This window comes from Pseudophryne corroboree, chromosome 2 (genome assembly GCF_028390025.1).
Source record: "Pseudophryne corroboree isolate aPseCor3 chromosome 2, aPseCor3.hap2, whole genome shotgun sequence".
NCBI lineage: Eukaryota > Metazoa > Chordata > Amphibia > Anura > Myobatrachidae > Pseudophryne > Pseudophryne corroboree.
Genome location: NC_086445.1, coordinates 829,070,324 through 829,097,524, shown reverse-complemented (window position 1 = coordinate 829,097,524; position 27,201 = coordinate 829,070,324). Strand labels below are relative to the sequence as shown.

General features: G+C 47.2%; 1 protein-coding gene across 5 annotated transcripts in view; it reads left to right on the top strand.

The window, feature by feature from the left end:
- The window catches only part of POLA1 (DNA polymerase alpha 1, catalytic subunit), a 1,252,649-nt gene that overhangs the window by 67,076 nt on the left and 1,158,372 nt on the right, over positions 1–27,201 (top strand). For all 5 annotated transcript variants that reach the window (XR_010241483.1, XM_063955699.1, XM_063955698.1 and 2 more), the window contains exons 3-8: positions 7,981–8,077; positions 10,820–10,894; positions 11,161–11,276; positions 11,492–11,554; positions 12,124–12,228; positions 12,332–12,515. Coding sequence is in view for 4 of the 5 variants with exons in the window: in XM_063955699.1 (XP_063811769.1) it covers positions 7,981–8,077; positions 10,820–10,894; positions 11,161–11,276; positions 11,492–11,554; positions 12,124–12,228; positions 12,332–12,515 (640 nt within the window). In the remaining variant the exon portion in view is untranslated. The remainder of the gene's footprint in view (positions 1–7,980; positions 8,078–10,819; positions 10,895–11,160; positions 11,277–11,491; positions 11,555–12,123; positions 12,229–12,331; positions 12,516–27,201) is intronic.

The window sequence follows — 27,201 nt, the reverse complement described above, 5'->3', positions numbered from 1 at the left end:
AGCGTAGAGTTCCCCTGATAAGAAACTAGTGATTACTAAGAGGTTACTGATGGCGTACCCTTTCCCGCCAACGGATAGGTTACGTTGGGAAACATCCCCTAGGGTGGACAAGGCGCTCACACGCTTATCTAAAAGGGTGGCACTGCCGTCTCAGGATACGGCCGCCCTAAAGGAGCCTGCGGATAGAAAGCAGGAAGCTATCCTGAAGTCTGTTTATACACACTCTGGTACTCTACTGAGACCTGCTATTGCTTCAGCCTGGATGTGTAGTGCTGCAGCAGCATGGACTGATACCCTGTCAGACAACATTGATTACCTCGACAGGGATACTGTTTTGCTAACCATGGAACATATAAAAGACGTCGTCTTATATATGCGGGATGCCCAGAGGGACATTTGCCTGCTGGCATCTAGAATTAATGCAATGTCCGTTTCTGCCAGGAGAGTATTATGGACTCGGCAGTGGACAGGTGATGCTGATTCTAAAAAACACATGGAGGTTTTGCCTTATAAGGGTGAGGAGTTGTTTGCGGACGGTCTCTCGGACCTCGTATCCACAGCAACAGCTGGGAAGTCGACTTTTTTACCTCAGGTTCCCTCACAGCCTAAGAAAGCACCGTATTATCAAATGCAGTCCTTTCGGCCTCAGAAAGGCAAGCGGGTCAGAGGCGCATCCTTTCTGGCCAGAGGCAGGGGTAGAGGAAAGAAGCTGCACCAGGCAGCCAGTTCCCAGGAACAAAAATCCTCCCCTGCTTCCACTAAGTCCACCACATGACGTTGGGGCTCCACTGGCGGAGCCAGGTGCGGTGGGGGCGCGTCTCCGAAACTTCAGCAACCAGTGGGTTCGCATACAAGTGGATCTCTGGGCTGTACAAATTGTATCTCAGGGATACAAGCTGGAGTTCGAGGCGACTCCCCCTCGCCGTTACCTCAAATCAGCCTTGCCAGCTCCTCCCAGGGAAAGGGAGATAGTACTGGCGGCAATTCACAAGCTGTACCTCCAGCAGGTGATAATCAAGGTCCCCCTCCTTTAACAGGTCCGGGGTTACTATTCCACAATGTTTGTGGTACCGAAACCGGACGGTTCGGTGAGACCCATTCTAAATTTATAATCCTTGAACACTTATATAAAGAAGTTCAAGTTCAAAATGGAATCGCTCAGGGCGGTTATTGCAAGCCTGGAAGAGGGGGATTTTATGGTGTCGCTGGACATCAAGGTTGCTTACTTGCATGTCCCCATTTACCCACCTCACCAGGAGTACCTCAGGTTTGTGGTACAGAACTGTCATTACCAATTCCAGACGTTGCTGTTTGGTCTCTCCACGGCTCCGAGAATATTTACCAAGGTAATGGCCGAAATGATGATACTCCTTCGAAGAAAGGGAGTTCTAATTATCCCGTACTTGGACGATCTCCTCATAAAGGCGAGGTCCAAAGAGCAGTTGTTGGTCAGCGTATCACTCTCTCAGGAAGTGTTGCAACAGCACGGCTGGATTCTGAATATCCCAAAGTCGCAGCTGATTCCTACGACGCGTCTGCTTTTCCTGGGAATGATTCTGGACACAGAACAAAAGAAGGTGTTTCTCCTGGAGGAGAAGGCCCAGGAATTGTCATCTCTGGTCAGGGACCTCCTGAAACCAAAACAGGTGTCGGTGCATCACTGCACGCGAGTCCTGGGAAAGATGGTGGCTTCTTACGAAGCAATTCCCTTCGGCAGGTTCCATGCAAGGATCTTTCAGTGGGATCTGTTGGACAAATGGTCCGGATCGCATCTTCAGATGCATCGGTTGATCACCCTGTCCCCAAGGGCCAGGGTGTCTCTGCTGTGGTGGCTGCAGAGTGCTCATCTTCTCGAGGGATGCAGGTTCGGCATAAAGGACTAGGTCCTGGTGACCACGGATGCAAGCCTCCGAGGATGGGGGGCAGTCACTCAGGGAAGAAACTTCCAAGGACAGTGGTCAAGTCTGGAGACTTCTCTACACATAAATATACTGGAACTAAGGGCCATCTACAACGCCCTGATTCAAGCAGAGCCCCTGCTTCAAAACCAGTCAGTACTGATTCAGTCAGACAACATCACGGCGGTCGCCCATGTAAACCGCCAGGGCGGCACGAGAAGCAGGATGGCAATGGCAGAAGCCACAAGGATTCTTCGATGGGCTGAGAATCACGTGCTAGCACTGTCAGCAGTGTTCATTCCGGGAGTGGACAACTGGGAAGCATACTTCCTCAGCAGGCACGACCTCCACCCGGGAGAGTGGGGACTTCATCAAGAAGTCTTCACACTGATTGTAAATCGTTGGGAACTGCCACAGGTGGACATGATGGCGTCCCGCCTCAACAAAAAGCTAAAAAAATATTGCGCCAGGTCAAGGGACCCTCAGGCGATAGCTGTGTACGCACTAGTGACACCGTGGGTGTACCAGTCGGTTTATGTGTTCCCTCCTCTTCCTCTCATACCCAAGGTACTGAGGATAGTAAGAAAGAGAGGAGTAAGAACTATACTCATCGTTTCGGATTGGCCAAGAAGAACTTGGTACCCAGAACTACAAGAAATGATCTCAGAGGACCCATGGCCTCTGCCTCACAGACAGGACCTGTTACAGCAGGGACCCTGTCTGTTCCAGGACTTACCGCGGCTGCGTTTGACGGCATGGCGGTTGAACGACGGATCCTAACGGAAAAGGGCATTCCGGATGAAGTGATTCCTACGCTGATAAAAGCTAGGAAGGATGTGACAGCAAAGCATTATCACCGCATATAGCGGAAATATGTTGCTTGGTGTGAGGCCAGGAAGGCCCCAACAGAGGAATTCCAGCTGGGTCGATTTCTGCACTTCCTACAATCAGGGGTGACTATGGGCCTAAAATTGGGGTCCATAAAGGTCCAGATTTCGGCCCTATCTATTTTCTTTCAAAAAGAACTGGCTTCACTGCCTGAAGTTCAGACGTTTGTTAAGGGAGTGCTGCATATTCAGCCCCCTTTTGTGCCTCCAGTGGCACCTTGGGATCTTAACGTTGTGTTGGATTTCCTGAAATCACACTGGTTTGAGCCACTTAAGACCGTGGAGCTAAAGTATCTCACATGGAAGGTGGTCATGCTGTTGGCCTTAGCTTCAGCTAGGCGTGTGTCAGAATTGGCAGCTTTGTCATGTAAAAGCCCATATCTGATCTTTCATATGGACAGGGCAGAGTTGAGGACTCGTCCCCAATTTCTCCCTAAGGTGGTATCAGCGTTTCATTTGAACCAGCCTATTGTGGTGCCTCTGCGGCTACTCGGGTCTTGGAGGACTCCAGGTTACTTGATGTAGTCAGGGCTTTGAAAATCTATGTAGCCAGGCCGGCTGGAGTCAGGAAAACTGACTCGCTGTTTATCCTGCATGCACCCAACAAACTGGGTGCTCCGGCTTCAAAGCAAACTATTGCGCGCTGGATCTGTAACACGATTCAGCAAGCTCATTCTGCGGCAGGGTTACCGCATCCTAAATCAGTAAAAGCCCATTCCACAAGGAAGGTGGGCTCTTCTTGGGCGGCTGCCCGAGGGGTTTCGGCTTTACAGCTTTGCCGAGCTGCTACTTGGTCGGGTTCAAACACATTTGCTAAGTTCTACAAGTTTGATACCCTGGCTGAGGAGGACCTTGCCTTTGCTCATTCGGTGCTGCAGAGTCATCCGCACTCTCCCGCCCGTTTGGGAGCTTTGGTATAATCCCCATGGTCCTTACGGAGTTCCCAGCATCCACTAGGACGTCAGAGAAAATAAGAATTTACTCACCGGTAATTCTATTTCTCGTAGTCTGTAGTGGATGCTGGGCGCCCGTCCCAAGTGCGGACTCTCTGCAATACATGTATATAGTTATTGCTTAACTAAAGGGTTATTGTTATGAGCCATCTGTTACTGAGGCTCAGTTGTTGTTCATACTGTTAACTGGGTATGGTTATCACAAGTTGTACAGTGTGATTGGTGTGGCTGGTATGAGTCTTACCCTGGATTCCAAATCCTTTCCTTGTTGTGTCAGCTCTTCCGGGCACAGTTTCCCTAACTGAGGTCTGGAGGAGGGGCATAGAGGGAGGAGCCAGTGCACACCAGATAGTACCTAATCTTTCTTTTAGAGTGCCCAGTCTCCTGCGGAGCCCGTCTATTCCCCATGGTCCTCACGGAGTTCCCAGCATCCACTACGGACTACGAGAAATAGAATTACCGGTGAGTAAATTCTTATTTTCCAGGGTTACAAACTGGAATTCGAAGAGGTGCCCCTGCGCCGATTTTTCAAGTCGGCCCTACCAGTTTCCACGTCGGAACGGGATGTAGTGTTAGCTGCAATTCAAACGCTGTGTATACAGCAAGTGATAATCAGGGTTCCCATGAACCAGCAGGGAAGAGGTTACTACTCAACCCTCTTTGTGGTCCCGAAACCGGACGGTTCGGTCAGACCTATCTTGAATCTGAAATCCCTAAACCTGTACATAGAAAGATTCAAATTCAAAATGGAATCGCTCAGAGCGATAATAGCCAATATGGAGTAGGGGGAGTTTATGGTGTCTTTGGACATAAAGGATGCGTACCTTCATGTCCCCATATATCCCCCCCATCAAGAATTCCTGAGATTCGCTGTACAGGATTGTCATTACCAATTTCAGACGTTGCCGTTTGGACTTTCCACGGCCCCGAGGATTTTCACCAAGATAATGGCGGAAATGATGGTGGTCCTGCGCAAGCATGGAGTCACAATTATCCCATACTTGGACGATCTCCTGATAAAAGCGAGATCAAGGGAGAAATTGCTGAGCAGTGTGGCGCTCTCTCTGAAAGTGCTCCAGCAACACGGTTGGATTCTAAATCTACCGAAGTCACAGTTGATTCCGACAACTCGACTACCGTTCCTAGGTATGATACTGGATACGGAACAAATGAAGGTCTTCCTCCCAATAGAGAAAGCCCAAGACATACAGAACATGGTCAGAGACCTGCTGAAACCGAAAAGGGTGTCTGTTCACCAGTGCACTCGAGTTCTGGGAAAGATGGTGGCGGCCTACGTGGCCATTCCATTCGGAAGGTTCCATGCAAGGACTTTTCAATGGGACCTTCTGGACAAGTGGTCCGGGTCCCATCTACACTTACATCGAAAAATTACTCTGTCCCCAGGGGCCAGGGTGTCTCTCCTGTGGTGGTTGCAAAGTGCTCACCTACTGGAGGGTCGCAGATTCGGAATAAAGGATTGGATCCTGGTTACCACGGACGCGAGCCTCCGAGGATGGGGAGCAGTCACACAAGGAAGAAATTTTCAGGGACTTTGGTCAGACCAGGAGTCATGTCTACACATCAATGTGTTGGAACTCAGGGCCATATACAACGGCCTTCGACAAGCGGAGAGTCTTCTTCGAAACCTACCGGTTCTGATTCAGTCAGACAATGTCACAGCAGTGGCTCATGTGAACCGCCAAGGCGGGACAAGAAGCAGAGTCGCGACGGCGGAAGCCACCAGGATTCTTCGCTGGGCGGAAAATCACGTGAACGCTCTGTCGGCTGTCTTCATTCTGGGAGTGGACAACTGGGAAGCAGACTTCCTCAGCAGACACGATCTCCATCCAGGAGAGTGGGGACTTCATCAAGAAGTCTTTGCAGACATAATACGTCTTTGGGGAACTCCTCAAATAGACATGATGGCGTCACGCCTCAACAAAAAACTTCGGAGGTATTGTGCCAGGTCTCGGGACCTTCAGGCAGTAGCAGTAGACGCTCTGATAACACCGTGGGTGTTCAAATTGGTCTACGTGTTTCCTCCTCTTCCTCTCATCACAAAAGTGTTTAGGATCATAAGACGAAGAGGAGTACAGACGATACTCGTTGTCCCAGACTGGCCTCGAAGGGCCTGGTACTCAGATCTACAAGAGATGCTACAGGAGATCCCTGGCCTCTTCCGCTGAGGGAAGACCTGTTGCAACAGGGGCCCTGTGTATTTCAAGACTTACCGCGGTTACGTTTGACGGCATGGCGGTTGAACGCCGAATCCTAGCAAAAAAGGGAATTCCGGAAGAGGTCATCCCTACTTTAATAAAGGCTAGGAAGGAGGTGACGGTTAAGCATTATCACCGTATCTGGCGAAAGTATGTGTCTTGGTGTGAGACCAAGAATGCACCTACGGAAGATTTTCATCTGGATCGTTTTCTCCACTTCCTACAAACAGGAGTGGATATGGGCCTGAAATTAGGCTCTGTTAAGGTACAGATTTCGGCCCTCTCGATTTTCTTTCAGAAGGAATTGGCTTCTCTTCCAGAAGTCCAGACGTTTGTAAAGGGAGTGCTGCACATCCAGCCCCATTTTGTGCCTCCAGTGGCACCATGGGACCTCAACGTGGTGTTGCAGTTGCTAAAATCACACTGGTTTGACCCGCTTAACAAGGTTGAGTTGAAATTTCTTACTTGGAAGGTGGTCATGTTGTTGGCCTTGGCATCGGCAAGGCGAGTATCCGAATTGGCGGCTTTGTCACACAAAAGCCCCTACTTGATTTTTCATGTGGATCGAGCTGAATTGAGGACACGTCCGCAATTTTTGCCTAAGGTGGTTTCTTCATTCCATGTGAATCAACCTATTGTGGTGCCTGTGGCTACAAGTGACCTGGATGATTCCAGATCCCTGGACGTAGTCAGGGCCTTAAAGATTTATGTAGCCAGGACGGCTAGAATTAGGAAAACAGAGGCCCTGTTTGTCCTTTATGCGGCCAATAAGATTGGCGCACCTGCTTCGAAGCAGACTATTGCTCGCTGGATCTGTAATACGATTCAGCAGGCTCACTCTACGGCTGGATTGCCGGTACCAAATTCGGTTAAGGCCCATTCCACTAGGAAGGTGGGCTCTTCTTGGGCGGCTGCCCGAGGCGTCTCGGCATTACAACTTTGCCGAGCGGCGACTTGGTCGAGGTCAAACACTTTTGCTAAATTCTACAAGTTTGATACCCTGGCTGATGAGGACCTAGCGTTTGCTCAGTCGGTGCTGCAGAGTCATACGCACTCTCCCGCCCGATTGGATGCTTTGGTATAAACCCCATGGTCCTTACGGAGTCCCCAGCATCCTCTAGGACGTAAGAGAAAATAAGATTTTAAACCTACCGGTAAATCTATTTCTCCTAGTCCGTAGAGGATGCTGGGTGCCCGTCCCAGTGCGGAAACTCTGCAAGACTTGTATATAGTTGTTGATTACATAAGGGTTATGTTACAGTTGGAATCGGTCTTGGACCGTTGCCGTTTTTTGTTCATACGGTTAACTGGTTATGTATGATCCAGGTTACATAGTATGATTGGTGTGGGCTGGTATGAATCTTGCCCTTGGATCTCCAAATCCTGCCTTGTAGTGTCCATCTCCTCTGGGCACAGTTCTCTAACTGAGGTCTGGAGGAGGGGCATAGAGGGAGGAGCCAGTGCACACCCATAGTCAAAGTTCTTTTAGGTGCCCTATCTCCTGCGGAGCCCGTCTATACCCCATGGTCCTTACGGAGTCCCCAGCATCCTCTACGGACTAGGAGAAATAGATTTACCGGTAGGTTTAAAATCTTATTTTTTATGATCTGGAATCTGTGAAATTTTTAATTAAAATTGTTACTTAACATTGCCTGTAGCTGGTGCTGGAACATCAGTGTAATTGAATGTTCTCCTTTGTCTCTTGTCGTTGGGTAATTGGTTTAAAGCCAGGTAAAACCTCTGAGCTTGCATGTGATATTTTTTTTCTTCTTTTTACATACAATTATCAATAAAGAATTTGAGATGGGACATAGTAATCCTTGTGTTTTTTAGTTTTAAATTAATTGTAATTATCATTAAAATATATAAAAACAACCTATGTAGTTGTTGGTCTATGGAAAACCTGCTCTTGTGATGCCATATCTAATAATAGGCAGCCGATATTATGTTTAATTTCTTTAGTTACATTTTCTTTTTCCATTTGTTCTATCAACAAGACTTATACTTTAATAATTTTTGTTATTAGGTGGAGGAAATGACAAGTATTTATGAGGAGGTAGACGAGGAAGCTTACTCAAAGATTGTCAGAGAACGGCAGGATGATGACTGGATAATAGATGATGGTGAGTTTTAATTCAGTTTGTTAATTGGGAATTATGTTTTTTTTACTTTTCTATTGATCTGTGGGCTAAATCAAATTACCTCTGAATGCTATAGGAGAAAATAATGCATGCATTAAACGTTTAAGGGATTTATAGGTGTCGGACCTTTATCATATTGAAATCCTGAAATAAAATGTCTCATCATTGACATGTAATATTATTCATTCCACATTGTGTGAACTGGCAGTGTTCGCAAATACGCGCTATAACGCATATTTTACCCCATAATTGTGGGGTTACTTGGTTCAGTTTGTTAGTTCAGCTGTTGCTGATTCGTTCCACGTTGGTTAGCTTGGCTTTACTTTTGTTGTACGTGTGAGCTGGTGTGAATCTCACCACTATCTGTGTATTTGTTTCTCTCAAAGTATGTCCGTCTCCTCGGGCACAGTTTCTAGACTGAGTCTGGTTGGAGGGGCATAGAGGGAGGAGCCAGCCCACACTATTAATCTCTTAAAGTGCCTAATGGCTCCTAGTGGACCCGTCTATACCCCATGGTACTAATGTGTACCCCAGCATCCTCTATGGACTACGAGAAAAGGATTTATCGGTATATAATTAAAATCCTATTTTATACAATCAAAATATATTTATACCACTATTTAGCTGACTGATGCATTTCATTGTATGCTGCAATTTCTTAAGAGGGACAATTATATATTGCTGCCTTATATTTCACACCAGTCTACTCCAGTCAGGGGTTTAAACTTGTTAAACTTGTGCACAGTCCGGAGGTGAATTTAATACACCAAAGTTAAAACGATAATATTTATTAATGACTCATTTGTTGGAAACAATTAAAGTTTATATGTGCAAACCAATACATAATTGCTTTTATCTTTATATAATGTTGGTTATATAGCACTTTCCTCCAAGTAGGACTCCAAGTGCTTTACATTTACTTTTAGAAAGCATAAGATACAAAATAAGCTTAACAAAAGAGACTTAAGCATTTAGGATTTTTTTATGTTGATCGGATCAATTTGACAACAAGGAAATGCTTGAGTAGACAGAGGTCTTCAGTCTGTTTTTAGGATTTTTGAGTGGGGGCCTCTCAAACTGTGTGAGGAAGAAAATTCTAGAGAGTCCAGGTTGCAAAGCTAAAAGCTTGATCCCCCAAATTAAGGGAGATTCTAGGTACTCTCAGTAGAGATTCAGTTTGATATCACAGCTGACGGGATGCTTGCTGACAGAATTCCAATACCATCATCCCCATAGTGTAAATCTCGACAGGGCGGCGGTATCTGTTCCCCTAACCCTCCCTTTCTGCAGCCTGTCCCTAACCTCCCCCTGGCGGTGCCTAACCTACTTTTTTTCCATCCTATTTAGCTCTCTCCAAGGCTTAGTAAATAGACCCCCTGCGTACATCTTGGTATGTTCTTCAGATAGAAGAAAAAAAAAATTGGGTTTTATTGTGGCTAATACCTGATGTCTAAGTGTCAAACCACCATCCAGGACAGCACCAATATTCTGCACATGATCACTGTTTTGCAGTTCTGAACCCCAAAGCACAAGTCCAGTTGGTTCCCTAAACTGCAGTTTTGTCCTTTAATAGTGCGCTCATATCGTAAGGATCAATTTTTTGTTGTTGTTGAAATCATTCATTTGCAGCCAACTGGCACTCATATATATCCTCATTGAAAATACTTGCAATGATCTAATTTACCTAACCACATTTACAGTATTATAGGCAGTTAAGATTGTAATATAACCATATTTTGTTGGAATACATGTTTCAATTCACATATTCCATTTCTTTATAAACCTCACTATACAGATGTGTCCTCATAGATTGTTTCTGCAGTCGCTCCAAACAGCCCCCCTCTGCACGCCAGGTACTGTGAGATTCTGCTATTGCCGGGCGTCTTGTTTTCTCATGTTTTAACTGAAAAGGTGTCTTGGTTGTAGAGCGATGTGACTAGGATGCACCAGAAGTCTGTGCTGCTGATTAATGAACTAAATTAATATTTGACACTTGTATATATGTATATAACAGAGTCTATGAATCTGTATACGAAGTGCTACAATGCAGGGACCGCAGCTTTCTTCCATGCCAAGTTCCTTTGTGCCTTGTATACAGAACCAGTTGCACATAAAAAAGCTGCAGCTGCTACATTGTAGCACAATGTATACAGATTCAGAGAATTGGTCACACACAGATATACAAGTATTGCATATCAAATTAATCGGCACAGTCATATGGTGTGTCCTAGGTGCATCGCATTGCGTTTTCATAAAGATGCATTTTCTGCAACAACAAAAAAAAACAAGCCTGACGTTGAGTCACCCTCAAGACATCTCATATTGGCATAGTGAGGCAAGATGAATGAGGACACATCTGTATATTATTAAGGATTGATTATACTGAACAAATATAAGTCTTGATGTTGCATATTTATTATAAGTTTTATATTCAATCATCTACTTGTTAGATTCTCCTGCATGTTGTGCTTACAAAGATCTTAAATTGGACGAAAACATTGACTGACAACTTCCAATGCTATATTAAAAGTGGATATATTTCTAATCGGCCAGTGACCGATTGTTTTTAGAGTAGGCTTTAGATTCCCTATGAGGAGTCTAAGCAATAGTACCCCAGCAGGTAGATCAATTATGTCAAAGCTGAATACACTGAGATGTTTTTGTATTTTATTTCATTTTTATGATATGTGCTTAATTGTAAACTGTATCTGCCTCACTTTGTAGATGGGACTGGTTATGTGGAAGATGGAAGAGAAATTTTTGATGATGATCTCGAGGAAGACGTGCATATTGATAAAAGTGCGTATAGCAAGTTGCGTAAACTTCACTGATTGTTGAATATTTTTAATTGATGCATCAGTTTGACATTGCTGTTGTGATAAATTGAAATAAAGGTTGTAGATGCCTCCTTTACCAAAATTTTCCTGGCAAGTGTTGGCCCATCATCCCATCTATGGTCCCATTTTCCATTTTGTGTTGTAAAAGAGTCTTGTTTTAATAACTGTGACCATAGAAGTAAAATACTGTAAGTGTTGTTCTCTTGATTAAATGACTGTTCTTTGTAGAAAAAGGAGCTAAAGAGACAACTAAGGGCAAAACAAATGTGAAAAAATCATCTGTGTCTAAACCGAACAGCATCAAGTCAATGTTTATGGCCAGCGCTGGGAAAAAAACTACAGATGTGAGTGAATTGGGATATGTTATTTGAATGTTTATATGGTTTGTTCATTTGTCTTTTCTGATTATGAATGTCTTTTTTGCTTGCATGATGAATTTGTTTTTGATTAGTAATTAGTATGTTGGTGAGCTAGTATGTAGGCCATTAGTATGAGTGATGTGTGCATGTTTTTCAACAGGAAATGTGTGTAATGTTTGCATTTTTTTTTTCTTTTTCAGAAAGCCGTGGACCTGTCAACTGATGATTTACTTGGTGATTTACTTCAAGATTTGAAATCACAGGTAGTTTTTTTTTTTTTTTTTATAACTACTGGCATAAGCTATATATCATGCCATTTTCTTACAAAACAAATAAATGGCTATTTATTTGCCTTGCTTTGGCATCTGTCCAAATTCTGGCCCTAATTCAGATCTGATCGCAGCAGCAAATTTGTTAGCAGTTGGGCAAAGCTATGTGCACTGCAGGGAGGGGGCAGATATTGCAGTGTAAAAATAAAGCAGCCAGTATTTACCCTGCACAGGAACAAAATAACCAACCTAAATCTAACTCTCTTTGCACATGTTATATCTGCCCCCCCCTTGCAGTGTACATGGTTAACAAATTTGCTGCTGCGGTCAGATCTGAATTACCCCCTCTGTGTGTTTTCTCTGCTACTCTAGTTTTCTGTGATAATCGACTGCTGAAAGCTATGGGCCCCAGAATGTGTGTTTGGTAGGGATTTTGGATGGCCCCGTATAAGATTATGTACTGCGATTGCACTGTAAAATGATATTTGTATCTGGTATTTGATGACTAGTCAACCTTTAATATGTATTTCTTATTGATATAGTTTTTTTATTTTTTATTTTAGTCTGCACACATTACTCCACCACCAATAATTACATTAAAGAAGAAGAGGCCTGCTGGAACACCACTTAATCCTTTTTCATTACCGACTGAAGGTCCATCTTCCAGGGTAACAATCACAGCATATGTGTGACCATTATTTGACCTGACTGCTTTTTTTCTTAATTTTTTTTTTCTTAACCTTTTTTTTTTTTTTTGTATGTGTTTATTAGGCTTCTGCAAGCTTAAAAAAACGACCTCATGCAGCAAAGCATGAATATATCTCTTCCCCTCTTCCTAAAGCTGCCTGCTATTCATCTTCTAAAAATGTGGCGATTAAACAAGAGCCAGTTAATACATTTAAATCAAGTGCTACTGAAAACGGGAGCATGATTAAGTTGGAGGAAACGTCAACAGGTATTTTTCTTAATACGTTGTTTTGCAAATGTACTGTATGTGTGTGTGTTTATAAATAGGCACACAGTACTGCCTATGCACTCTATATTTATAGTGACTTTTTATCTGTCCCGCTTAAAGTTTAAGTAAGATTATCAGAGAATCTTTCTTTTTTTCTCTAGCATCCATAAGGGTTTATTGGGGACACAGTACGATGGGTATAGATGGGGTCCAAAGGAGCCAGTGCACTTTAAATTTCTTCCACTGGGTGTGCTGGCTCCTTCCCTCTATGCCCCATCCCACAGGCAGTTTAGAAAAAGTGCCCTCAGGAGAGGATGCACACTCTGGAGCTCCAGAGAGATTTCTTCAATTTATTTTAAAACTTCATTATTTTCTGTATGCTGTTTGGGCAACAGCATACCTGCGCCGTGAGAGTTATGCCGGCAGGGTTGGGGGGACAGTCACCGGCCTTGTGAGGTGCAGAGCCGCTTCCCCGCTGCGGGGCTGTTCGTTCAGCTGCCTGAAGGTGATCGGTGGTGAGTACACACCGGGGTCCCCGCTAGGGGGGTCCCCTGGTTCATGGTGCGGCAAAAGCGCGGAAGAGGCATGTGACACTACAGCGCATTTAAGAGACATAGCCAGTATAAATATGTAACAGTAGCTTCGGCACCATTACGGGGGCGAAGCTATATCAGAGCGAGTTCAGTGGCATTTTTGCGCCTTTCTCTGCATAAGCAGTAGCAGCCTCACACAGCTCCTCCGATCTGTCACACGCTGGATCACTGGTACAGGGTGTTTGAGTAGGGGGAGAGTCTCTATTTGTGCACAATGGGACAGATGTATCAACCTGGAGAAGGCATAAGGAAGTGATAAAATAGTGATAAGTGCAAGGTGATAAACGCACCATCCAATTAGCTCTGATATGTAAATTAACAGTTAGGAACTGATTGGCTGGTCCATTTGTCACCTTGCACTTATCACTGGTTTATCAGAAACAGTTTAACTGATATACTGTATAAAAATGCTGACAGCCTCACTGGGGCTCTGCAGCGTTGGTGTGCTGGTGTCCTCTCTTACTATTTGTCTTCTCTCATATGCAATAGGGCAGGCTTGTTTGTAACTCAGTCTGTGTTGTATGTGTTATTGTGTGTTTCTCTATCGTCCTAGTGGATGCTGGGGTTCCTGAAAGGACCATGGGAATAGCGGCTCCGCAGGAGACAGGGCACAAAAAGTAAAGCTTTAGGATCAGGTGGTGTGCACTGGCTCCTCCCCCTATGACCCTCCTCCAAGCCTCAGTTAGATTTTTGTGCCCGGCCGAGAAGGGTGCAATCTAGGTGGCTCTCCTAAAGAGCTGCTTAGAAAAGTTTAGCTTAGGTTTTTTATTTTACAGTGAGTCCTGCTGGCAACAGGATCACTGCAACGAGGGACTTAGGGGAGAAGAAGTGAACTCACCTGCGTGCAGGATGGATTGGCTTCTTTGGCTACTGGACATTAGCTCCAGAGGGACGATCACAGGTACAGCCTGGATGGTCACCGGAGCCTCGCCGCCGGCCCCCTTGCAGATGCTGAAACAAGAAGAAGGTCCAGAATCGGCGGCATGAAGACTCCTCAGTCTTCTTAAGGTAGCGCACAGCACTGCAGCTGTGCGCCATTTCCTCTCAGCACACTTCACACGGCAGTCACTGAGGGTGCAGGGCGCTGGGAGGGGGGCGCCCTGGGAGGCAATGAAAACCTATTTTTGGCTAAAAATACCTCACATATAGCCTCCGGGGGCTATATGGAGATATTTAACCCCTGCCAGAATCCGTTGAGAGCGGGAGACGAGGCCGCCGAAAAAGGGGCGGGGCCTATCTCCTCAGCACACAGCGCCATTTTCCCTCACAGAAAGGCTGGAGGGAAGGCTCCCAGGCTCTCCCCTGCACTGCACTACAGAAACAGGGTTAAAACAGAGAGGGGGGGCACTAATTTGGCGTTAAAAATATATAAAAAAAAAAGATGCTATAAGGGAAAACACTTATATAAGGTTGTCCCTATATAATTATAGCGTTTTTGGTGTGTGCTGGCAAACTCTCCCTCTGTCTCTCCAAAGGGCTAGTAGGTCCTGTCCTCTTTCAGAGCATTCCCTGTGTGTGTGCTGTGTCGGTACGTGTGTGTCGACATGTATGAGGACGATGTTGGTGAGGAGGCGGAGCAATTGCCTGTAATGGTGATGTCACTCTCTAGGGAGTCGACACCGGAATGGATGGCTTATTTAGGGAATTACGTGATAATGTCAACACGCGGCAAGGTCGGTTGACGACATGAGACGGCCGACAAACAATTAGTACCGGTCCAGACGTCTCAAAAACACCGTCAGGGGTTTTAAAACGCCCGTTTACTTTAGTCGGTCGACACAGACACAGACAGGGACACTGAATCCAGTGTCGACGGTGAATAAACAAACGTATTCCTTATTAGGGCCACACGTTAAGGGCAATGAAGGAGGTGTTATATATTTCTGATACTACAAGTACCACAAAAGAGGGTATTATGTGGGATGTGAAAAAACTAACGTAGTTTTTCCTGAATCAGATAAATTAAATGAAGTGTGTGATGATGCGTGGGTTCCCCCCGATAGAAAATATGGGCGGTATACCCTTTCCCGCCAGAAGTTAGGGCGCGTTGGGAAACACCCCTTAGGGTGGATAAGGCGCTCACACGCTTATCAGAACAAGTGGCGGTACCGTCTATAGATAGGGCCGTCCTCAAGGAGCCAGCTGACAGGAGGCTGGAAAATATCATAAAAAGTATATACACACATACTGGTGTTATACTGCGACCAGCGATCGCCTCAGCCTGGATGTGCAGAGCTGGGGTGGCTTGGTCGGATTCCCTGACTAAAAATATTGATACCCTTGACAGGGACAGTATTTTATTGACTATAGAGCATTTAAAGGATGCATTTCTATATATGCGAGATGCACAGAGGGATATTTGCACTCTGGCATCAAGAGTAAGTGCGATGTCCATATCTGCCAGAAGATGTTTATGGACACGACAGTGGTCAGGTGATGCAGATTCCAAACGGCACAAAGGTGTATTGCCGTATAAAGGAAGAGGAGTTATTTGGGGTCGGTCCATCGGACCTGGTGGCCACGGCAACTGCTGGAAAATCCACCGTTTTTACCCTAAGTCACATCTCTGCAGAAAAAGACACCGTCTTTTCAGCTTCAGTCCTTTCGTCCCTATAAGAGTCATATCTGCCCAGGGATAGAGGAAAGGGAAGAAGACTGCAGCAGGCAGCCCATTCCCAGGAACAGAAGCGTTCCACCGCTTCTGACAAGCTCTCAGCATGACGCTGAGACCGTACAGGACCCCTGGATCCTACAAGTAGTATCCCAGGGGTACAGATTGGAATGTCGAGACGTTTCCCCTGCGCAGGCTCCTGAAGTCTGCTTTACCAAGGTCTCCCTCCGACAAGGAGGCAGTATGGGAAACAATTCACGAGCTGTATTCCCAGCAGGTGATAATTAAATTACCCCTCCTACAACAAGAAAAGGGGTATTATTCCACACTATATTGTGGTACTGAAGCCAGAAGGCTAGGTGAGACCTATTCTAAATCTAAAAAAATTTGAACACTTACAAAGGTTCAAATCAAGATGGAGTCACTCAGAGCAGTGATAACGAACCGGGAAGAAAGGGACTATATGGTGTCCCGAGACATCAGGGATGCTTACCTCCATGTCCCAAATTTGCCCTTATCACTAAGGGTACCTCAGGTTCGTGGTACAGAACTGTCACTATCAGTTTCAGACGCTGCCGTTTGGATTGTCCACGGCACCCCGGGTCTTTACCAAGGTAATGGCCGAAATGATGGTTCTTCTTCGAAGAAAAGGCGTCTTAATTATCCCTTACTTGGACGATCTCCTGATAAGGGCAAAGTCCAGGGAACAGTTGGAGGTCGGAGTAGCACTATCTCGGATACTGTTACAACAGCAGGGGTGGATTCTAAATATTCCAAAATCGCAGCTGATCCCGACAACAAGTCTCCTGTGCTTAGGGATGATTCTGGACACAGTCCAGAAAAAGGTGTTTCTCCCGGAAGAGAAAGCCAGGGAGTTATCCGAGCTAGTCAGGAACCTCCTAAAATCAGTGCATCATTGCACAAGGGCCATGGTAAAAAAATGGTGACTTCCTTCGAAGCAATTCCAGTCGGCAGATTTCATGCAAGAACTTTTCAGTGGGATCTGCTGGACAAATGGTCCGGATCGCATCTTCAGATGCATCAGCGGATAACCCTATATCCAAGGACAAGGGTGTCTCTCCTGTGGTGGTTACAGAGTGCTCATCTTCTAGAGGGCCGCAGATTCGGCATTCAGTTTTGGATGTTGGTGACCAGGGAGGCCAGCCCGAGAGGCTGGGGAGCAGTCACACAAGGAAAAAATTTCCAGGGAGTGTGATCAAGTCTGGAGACTTTTCTCCACATAAATATAGCTAAGGGTAAATTTATAATGCTCTAAGCTTAGCAAGACCTCTGCTTCAAGGTCAGCCGGTATTGATCCAGTGGGATAAAACATCACGGCAGTCGCCCACGTAAATAGACAGGGCGGCACAAGAAGCAGGATGGGCAGTGGCAAAAACTGCAAGGACTTTTCGCTGGGCGGAAAATCATGTGATAGCACTGTCAGCAGTGTTTCATTCCGGGAATGGAAACTGGGAAGCAGACTTCCTCAGTAGGCACGACCTCCACCCGGCAGAGTGGGAACTTCATGGGGAAGTTTTCCACATGATTGTAAACCGTTGGGAATTACCAAAGGTGGACATGATGGCGTCCCGTCTGAACAAAAAACGGGACAGGTATTGCGCCAGGTTAAGAGACCCTCAGGCAATAGCTGTGGACGTTCTGGTAACACCGTGGGTGTACCAGTCGGTGTATGTGTTCCATCCTCTGCTTTTCATACCTAAGGTACTGAGAATTATAAGACGTAGAGGAGTAAGAACTATACTCATGGCTCCGGATTGGCCAAGAAGGACTTGGTACCCGGAACTTCAAGAGATGCTCACAGAGGACTTATGGCCTCTGCCGCTAAGAAGGGACTTGTTTCAGCAAGTACCATGTCTGTTCCAAGACTTACCGCAGCTGCGTTTGACGGCATGGCGGTGGAACGCCGGATCCTAAGGGAAAAGGCATTCAGGAAGAGGTCATTCCTACCCTGGTCAAAGCCAGAAAGGAGGTGACCGCACAACATTATCACCACATGTGGCGAAAATATGTTGCGTGGTGTGAGGCCAGGAAGGCCCCACGAAGAAATTTCAACTCGGTCGATTCCTGCATTTCCTGCAAACAGGAGTGTCTATGGGCCTCAAATTGGGGTCCATTAAGGTTCAAATTTCGGCCCTGTCGATTTTTCTTCCAGAAAGAATTGGCTTCAGTTCCTGAAGTCCAGAAGTTTGTCAAGGGAGTATTGCATATACAACCCCCTTTTGTGCCTCCAGTGGCACTGTGGGATCTCAACGTAGTTCTGGGATTCCTCAAAACACATTGGTTTAAAACCAGTCAAATCTGTGGATTTGAAGCATCTCACATGAAAAGTGAACATGCTCTTGGACCTGGCCTGGACCAGGCGAGTGTCAAATTGTTGGTGGTTTTTTTCTCAAAAAAGCCCATATCTGTTTGTCCATTCGGACAGGGCAGAGCTGCGGACTCGAGCCCAGTTCTCTCCCTAAGGTGGTGTCAGTGTTTCACCTGAACCAGCTTATTGTGGTGTCTTGCGCCTACTAGGGACTTGGAGGACTCCAAGTTGCTAGATGTGGTCAGGGCCCTGAAAATATAGGTTCCAGGACGGCTGGAGTCAGGAAAACTGACTTGCTGTTATCCTGTATGCACCCAACAAACTGGGTGCTCTTGCTTCTAAGCAGACTTTTGCTAGTTGGATGTGTAATACAATTCAGCTTGCATATTCTGTGGCAGGCCTGCCACAGCCAAAATATGTAAATGCCCATTCCACAAGGAAGGTGGGCTCATCTTGGGCGGCTGCCCGAGGGGTCTCGGCTTTACAACTTTGCCGAGCGGCTATTTAGTCAGGGGCAAACACGTTTGTAAAATCCTACAAATTTGATAACCTGGCTAAGGAGGACCTGGAGTTCTCTCATTCGGTGCTGCAGAGTCATCCGCACTCTCCCGCCCGTTTGGGAGCTTTGGTATAATCCCCATGGTCCTTTCAGGAACCCCAGCATCCACTAGGACGATAGAGAAAATAAGAATTTACTTACCGATAATTCTATTTCTCGGAGTCCGTAGTGGATGCTGGGCGCCCATCCCAAGTGCGGATTATCTGCAATACTTGTACATAGTTACAAAAATCGGGTTATTATTGTTGTGAGCCATCTTTCAGAGGCTCCGCTGTTATCATACTGTTAACTGGGTTCAGATCACAGGTTGTACAGTGTGATTGGTGTGGCTGGTATGAGTCTTACCCGGGATTCATAAATCCTTCCTTATTGTGTACGCTCGTCCGGGCACAGTATCCTAACTGAGGCTTGGAGGAGGGTCATAGGGGGAGGAGCCAGTGCACACCACCTGATCCTAAAGCTTTACTTTTTGCGCCCTGTCTCCTGCGGAGCCGCTATTCCCATGGTCCTTTCAGGAACCCCAGCATCCACTACGGACTCCGAGAAATAGAATTATCGGTAAGTAAATTCTTATTTTCTCCATAATGGGGAAACAAAAATTATGCAGTGTATGTAATGCCAGATTCTCCCCTCCCTTATCTGGCTCCTTATCATTTCTGCCAAAAGTGGTTTCATCATTTCATGTTAACCAGCCAATTGTGGTGCCAGTGGCTACTGACGCCTTGGTGGAGTCAAAGTCTCTCGATGTGGTCAGAGCTTTGAAGATCTATGTCGCCAGAACGGCGCAGATTAGGAAAACAGAGGCTCTGTTTGTCCTGTGGGCTCCCAAAAAGATTGGGGTTCCTGCTTCTAAGCAGACTATTGGGCGCTGGATTTGTAATACAATTCAGCAGGCTCATTCTACGGCAGGATTGCCGTTACCGAAGTCGGTAAAAGCCCATTCTACCAGAAAGGTGGGCTCATCCTGGGCGGCTGCCCAGGGAGTCTCGGCGTCACAGCTTTGCCGAGCTGCTACTTGGTCGGGTTCAAACACCTTTGCGAAGTTTTACAAGTTTGATACCCTGGCTGAGGAGAACCTCTTGTTTGGTCAATCGGTGCTGCAGAGTCATCCGCACTCTGCCGTCCGTTCTAGAGCTTTGGTATAAACCCCATGGTTCTTGAAGCATCCCCAGCATCCTCTAGGACGTATGAGAAAATAGGATTTTAATACCTACCGGTAAATCCTTTCTCTTACGTCCTAGAGGATGCTGGGGACTCCGTAAGGACCATGGGGAATAGACGGGCTCCGCAGGAGACATGGGCACTAAAAAAGAACTTTAGGTATGGGTGTGCTCTGGCTCCTCCCTCTATGCCCCTTCTCCAGACCTCAGTTTAATACTGTGCCCAGAGGAGACTAGGTGCACTACAGGGAGCTCTCCTGAACTTCCTGAAAGAAAGTATTTTGTTAGGTTTTTTATTTTCAGGGAGACCTGCTGGCAACAGGCTCCCTGCACCGTGGGACTGAGAAGCAGACCTACTTAAGTGATAGGCTCTGCTTCTTAGGCTACTGGACACCATTAGCTCCAGAGGGAGTCAGAACGCAGGTCTCCCCTAGCGGTTCGTCCCGGAGCCGCGCCGCCGTCCTCCTCGCAGATCCGGAAGATAGAAGCTGGGTGAGTATAGGAAGACAGAAGACTTCAAAGGCGGCAGAAGACTTCAGAGCTTCACTGAGGTAACGCGCGGCGGTAATGCTGCGCGCCATTGCTCCCTCACAGAACACACACAGCGCACACTGTTGGGTGCAGGGTGCAGGGCGCAGGGGGGGGGGGGGGGGCGCCCTTGGCAGCAATGTATACCTCTAAGACTGTCTATACATATATATAGACTTTTTTGTGGTATTTACAGTGAATCCCCGCCAGTTGTTTTAAAAGAGCGGGACCGAAGCCCGCCACTGAGGGGGCGGGGCTTCTCCCTCAGCACTCACCAGCGCCATTTTCTCCACAGCACACGCTGAGAAGCTGGCTCCCCGGACTCTTCCCTGCTGATCACCGGTGACAGAGGGTTTTAAAGAAGGAGCACATAATTTGGCGCAGTACATATATAAAGAAGCACTGTATCTGGGTAATTTTTTCCAGAGTTATTGGCGCTGGGTGTGTGCTGGCATACTCTCTGTCTCTCCAGAGGGCCTTGTGGGGGAACTGTCTCCCGATTAGAGCTTTCTCTGAGTGTGTGGTGTCGGTACGTGCGTGTCGGCATGTCTGAAGCGGAAGGCTCTCCTAGGGATGAGGTGGCGCGCATGAGTGTTGTGTCTCCCTCGGCAACGCCGACACATGACTGGATGGATATGTGGAATATTTTAAATGCAAATGTGAATTTATTGCACAAACGTTTGGACAAAGCAGAGTCCAGGGACGGTACAGGGGGTCATGCCCTGCCTTTCCCTATGTCACGGGGGCCTTCTGGGTCTCAAAAACGCCCACTTTCTCCGGTAGTTGACACAAATACCGACACGGATTCTGAATCCAGTGTCGATTATGATGATGCGAGGTTGCAGCCAAAATTGGCAAAGAGTATTCATTATATGATTATTGCTATAAAGGATGTGCTGCATATTATAGATGACCCCGCTGTACCTAATCCTAAAATCCACATGTTTAAAGAAAAGAAGCCTGAGGTTACTTTTCCACCTTCTTTTGAATTAAATGAGTTATTTGAAAGTGCTTGGGAAACTCCAGACAAGGAACTGCAGATTCCCAAAAGGATTCTTATGGCGTATCCTTTCCCGATCAAGGACAGAATACGGTGGGAATCCTCCCCAAGGGTGGACAAAGCGTTGACGCGCCTTTCCAAAAAGGTGGCGCTGCCGTCTCAGGATGCAGCTACCCTCAGGGATCCTGCTGATCGCAAGCAGGAAACTACCTTGAAGTCAATTTACACACATACCGGTACATTACTCAGGCCGGCAATAGCGTCGGCTTGGGTTTGTAGCGCTGTAATAGCGTGGACCGATACCCTATCTGCTGATATGGATACGATGGATAAGGAAACAATTTTATTGACCCTGGGCCATATTAAGGATGCGGTCCTTTATATGAGAGAGGCTCAGAGGGATGTGGGCATACTGGTGTCCAGAGCGAACGCTATGGCGATTTCTGCCAGGCGAGCACTGTGGACCCGACAGTGGTCGGGTGATACCGACAACGGCATATGGTTTTCTCTGACGTCCTAGTGGATGCTGGGGACTCCGAAAGGACCATGGGGAATAGCGGCTCCGCAGGAGACTGGGCACAAAAGTAAAAGCTTTAGGACTACCTGGTGTGCACTGGCTCCTCCCCCTATGACCCTCCTCCAAGCCTCAGTTAGATTTTTGTGCCCGAACGAGAAGGGTGCATACTAAGGGGCTCTCCTGAGCTGCTTAGAGTAAAAGTTTAAAGTAGGTTTTTTATTTTCAGTGAGACCTGCTGGCAACAGGCTCACTGCACCGAGGGACTAAGGGGAGAAGAAGCGAACTCACCTGCGTGCAGAGTGGATTGGGCTTCTTAGGCTACTGGACATTAGCTCCAGAGGGACGATCACAGGCCCAGCCATGGATGGGTCCCAGAGCCGCGCCGCCGGCCCCCTTACAGAGCCAGAAGACTGAAGAGGTCCGGAAAATCGGCGGCAGAAGACGTCCTGTCTTCAATAAGGTAGCGCACAGCACCGCAGCTGTGCGCCATTGCTCTCAGCACACTTCACACTCCGGTCACTGAGGGTGCAGGGCGCTGGGGGGGGGCGCCCTGAGACGCAATAAAAACACCTTATATGGCAAAAAATACATCACATATAGCTCCTGGGCTATATGGATGTATTTAACCCCTGCCAATTTTTCCTTAAAAAAGCGGGAGAAAGGCCGCCGAGAAGGGGGCGGAGCCTATCTCCTCAGCACACTGGCGCCATTTTTTCCTCACAGCTCCGTTGGAGGGAAGCTCCCTGACTCTCCCCTGCAGTCCTGCACTACAGAAACAGGGTAAAACAAGAGAGGGGGGGGGCACTAATTTGGCAGATAAATCTATACAGCAGCTATATAAGGGAAAAACACTTATATAAGGTTATCCCTGTATATATATAGCGCTCTGGTGTGTGCTGGCAAACTCTCCCTCTGTCTCCCCAAAGGGCTAGTGGGGTCCTGTCCTCTATCAGAGCATTCCCTGTGTGTGTGCTGTGTGTCGGTACGTTGTGTCGACATGTATGAGGAGGAAAATGGTATGGAGGCGGAGCAATTGCCTGTATTAGTGATGTCACCCCCTAGGGAGTCGACACCTGACTGGATGGTCTTATGGAAGGAATTACGTGATAGTGTCAGCACTTTACAAAAGACTGTTGACGACATGAGACAGCCGGCAAATCAGTTAATACCTGTACAGGCGTCTCAGACACCGTCAGGGGCTCTAAAGCGCCCGTTACCTCAGGTGGTCGACACAGACCCAGACACTGACACTGACTCCAGTGTCGACGGTGAGGAAACAAACGTATTTTCCAGTAGGGCCACACGTTACATGATCACGGCAATGAAGGAGGTTTTGAACATTTCTGATACTACAAGTACCACAAAAAAGGGTATTATGTGGGGTGTGAAAAAACTACCCGTAGTTTTTCCTGAATCAGATGAATTAAATAAGGTGTGTGATGAAGCGTGGGTTTCCCCCGATAAAAAACTGCTAATTTCTAAAAAATTATTGGCATTATACCCTTTCCCGCCAGAGGTTAGGGCGCGTTGGGAAACACCCCCTAGGGTAGATAAGGCGCTCACACGCTTATCAAAACAAGTGGCGTTACCGTCTCCTGATACGGCCGCCCTCAAGGAACCAGCTGATAGGAAGCTGGAAAATATCCTAAAAAGTATATACACACATACTGGTATTATACTGCGACCAGCAATCGCCTCAGCCTGGATGTGCAGTGCTGGGGTGGCTTGGTCGGATTCCCTGACTGAAAATATTGATACCCTGGACAGGGACAATATATTGTTAACTATAGAGCATTTAAAGGATGCATTTCTATATATGCGAGATGCACAGAGGGATATTTGCACTCTGGCATCAAGAGTAAGTGCGCTGTCCATTTCTGCCAGAAGAGGGTTATGGACGCGACAGTGGTCAGGTGATGCGGATTCCAAACGGCATATGGAAGTATTGCCGTATAAAGGGGAGGAGTTATTTGGGGTCGGTCTATCGGACCTGGTGGCCACGGCAACGGCTGGGAAATCCACCTTTTTACCCCAGGTCACCTCTCAGCAGAAAAAGACACCGTCTTTTCAGGCTCAGTCCTTTCGTCCCCATAAGGGCAAGCGGGCAAAAGGCCACTCATATCTGCCCCCGGGTCAGAGGAAGGGGAAAAAGACTGCAGCAGACAGCTTCTTCCCAGGAACAGAAGCCCTCCCCCGCTTCTGCCAAGTCCTCAGCATGACGCTGGGGCCTTACAAGCGGACTCAGGCACGGTGGGGGCCCGTCTCAAGAATTTCAGAGCGCAGTGGGCTCACTCGCAAGTGGACCCCTGGATCCTGCAGGTAGCATCTCAGGGGTACAAATTGGAATTCGAGACGTCTCCCCCTCGCCGGTTCCTGAAGTCTGCTTTACCAACGTCTCTCCCCGACAGGGAGGCGGTATTGGAAGCCATTCACAAGCTGTATTCCCAGCAGGTGATAATCAAGGTACCCCTCCTACAACAGGGAAAAGGGTATTATTCCACGCTGTTTGTGGTACCGAAGCCGGACGGCTCGGTGAGACCTATTTTAAATCTGAAATCCTTGAACACTTACATACAAAGGTTCAAATTCAAGATGGAATCACTCAGAGCAGTGATAGCGAACCTGGAAGAAGGGGACTATATGGTGTCTCTGGACATCAAGGATGCTTACCTCCATGTCCCAATTTGCCCTTCTCACCAAGGGTACCTCAGGTTTGTGGTACAGAACTGTCACTATCAGTTTCAGACGCTGCCGTTTGGATTGTCCACGGCACCCCGGGTCTTTACCAAGGTAATGGCCGAAATGATGATTCTTCTTCGAAGAAAAGGCGTCTTAATTATCCCTTACTTGGACGATCTCCTGATAAGGGCAAGGTCCAGAGAACAGTTAGAGGTCGGAGTAGCACTATCTCAAGTAGTACTACGACAGCACGGATGGATTCTAAATATTCCAAAATCGCAGCTGATTCCGACGACACGTCTGCTGTTCCTAGGGATGATTCTGGACACAGAAAAAGGAGTTTCTCCCGGAGGAGAAAGCCAGGGAGTTATCCGACCTAGTCTGGAACCTCCTAAAACCAGGCCAAGTGTCAGTGCATCAATGCACAAGGGTCCTGGGAAAAATGGTGGCTTCTTACGAAGCGATTCCATTCGGCAGATTCCACGCAAGAACTTTTCAGTGGGATCTGCTGGACAAATGGTCCGGATCGCATCTTCAAATGCATCAGCGGATAACCCTGTCTCCAAGGACAAGGGTGTCTCTCCTGTGGTGGTTACAGAGTGCTCATCTTCTAGAGGGCCGCAGATTCGGCATTCAGGACTGGGTCCTGGTGACCACGGATGCCAGCCTGAGAGGCTGGGGAGCAGTCACACAGGGAAGAAATTTCCAGGGCTTGTGGTCAAGCACGGAAACGTCACTTCACATAAATATCCTGGAACTAAGGGCCATTTACAATGCCCTAAGTCAGGCAAGGCCTCTGCTTCAGGGTCAGCCGGTGTTGATCCAGTCGGACAACATCACGGCAGTCGCCCACGTAAACAGACAGGGCGGCACAAGAAGCAGGAGGGCAATGACGGAAGTTGCAAGGATTCTTCGCTGGGCGGAAAATCATGTGATAGCACTGTCAGCAGTGTTCATTCCGGGAGTGGACAACTGGGAAGCAGACTTCCTCAGCAGACACGACCTCCACCCGGGGGAGTGGGGACTTCACCCAGAAGTCTTCCACATGATTGTGAACCGTTGGGAAAAACCAAAGGTGGACATGATGGCGTCCCGCCTCAACAAAAAACTGGACAGATATTGCGCCAGGTCAAGGGACCCTCAGGCAATAGCTGTGGACGCTCTGGTTACACCGTGGGTGTACCAGTCAGTGTATGTGTTCCCTCCTCTGCCTCTCATACCCAAGGTACTGAGAATCATAAGAAGGAGAGGAGTAAGGACTATACTCGTGGCTCCGGATTGGCCAAGAAGGACTTGGTACCCGTAATTTCAAGAGATGCTCACGGAAGACCCGTGGCCTCTACCTCTAAGAAAGGACCTGCTCCAGCAGGGACCATGTCTGTTCCAAGACTTACCGCGGCTGCGTTTGACGGCATGGCGGTTGAACGCCGGATCCTGAAGGAAAAAGGCATTCCGGATGAAGTCATCCCTACCCTGATCAAAGCCAGGAAGGATGTAACTGTGCAACATTATCACCGTATTTGGCATAAATATGTTGCGTGGTGTGAGGCCAGGAAGGCCCCTACAGAGGAATTTCAACTGGGTCGTTTCCTGCATTTCCTGCAAACAGGACTGTCTATGGGCCTAAAATTAGGGTCCATTAAGGTTCAAATTTCGGCCCTGTCAATATTCTTCCAAAAAGAACTAGCTTCAGTTCCTGAAGTTCAGACGTTTGTCAAGGGGGTACTGCATATACAGCCTCCTTTTGTGCCTCCAGTGGCACCTTGGGATCTCAATGTAGTTTTGGGATTCCTAAAATCACATTGGTTTGAACCACTCACCACTGTGGACTTAAAATATCTCACATGGAAAGTGGTAATGCTGTTAGCCCTGGCTTCAGCCAGGCGTGTCTCAGAATTGGCGGCTTTATCCTATAAAAGCCCTTACCTAATTTTTCATACGGACAGGGCAGAATTGAGGACTCGTCCTCAATTTCTCCCTAAGGTGGTTTCAGCATTTCACTTAAACCAGCCTATTGTGGTGCCTGCGTCTACAAGGGACTTGGAGGATTCCAAGTTGCTGGACGTAGTCAGGGCCCTGAAAATATATGTTTCCAGGACGGCTGGAGTCAGAAAATCTGACTCGCTGTTTATCCTGTATGCACCCAACAAGCTGGGTGCTCCTGCTTCTAAGCAGACTATTGCTCGTTGAATTTGTAGTACAATTCAGCTTGCACATTCTTTGGCAGGCCTGCCACAGCCAAAATCTGTAAAAGCCCATTCCACACGGAAAGTGGGCTCATCTTGGGCGGCTGCCCGAGGGGTCTCGGCTTTACAACTTTGCCGAGCAGCTACTTGGTCAGGGGCAAACACGTTTGCTAAATTCTACAAATTTGATACCCTGGCTGAGGAGGACCTGGAGTTCTCTCATTCGGTGCTGCAGAGTCATCCGCACTCTCCCGCCCGTTTGGGAGCTTTGGTATAATCCCCATGGTCCTTTCGGAGTCCCCAGCATCCACTAGGACGTCAGAGAAAATAAGAATTTACTTACCGATAATTTTATTTCTCATAGTCCGTAGTGGATGCTGGGCGCCCATCCCAAGTGCGGATTGTCTGCAATACTTGTACATAGTTATTGTTACAAAAATCGGGTTATTATTGTTGTGAGCCATCTTTTCAGAGGCTCCTCTGTTATCATGCTGTTAACTGGGTTCAGATCACAAGTTGTACGG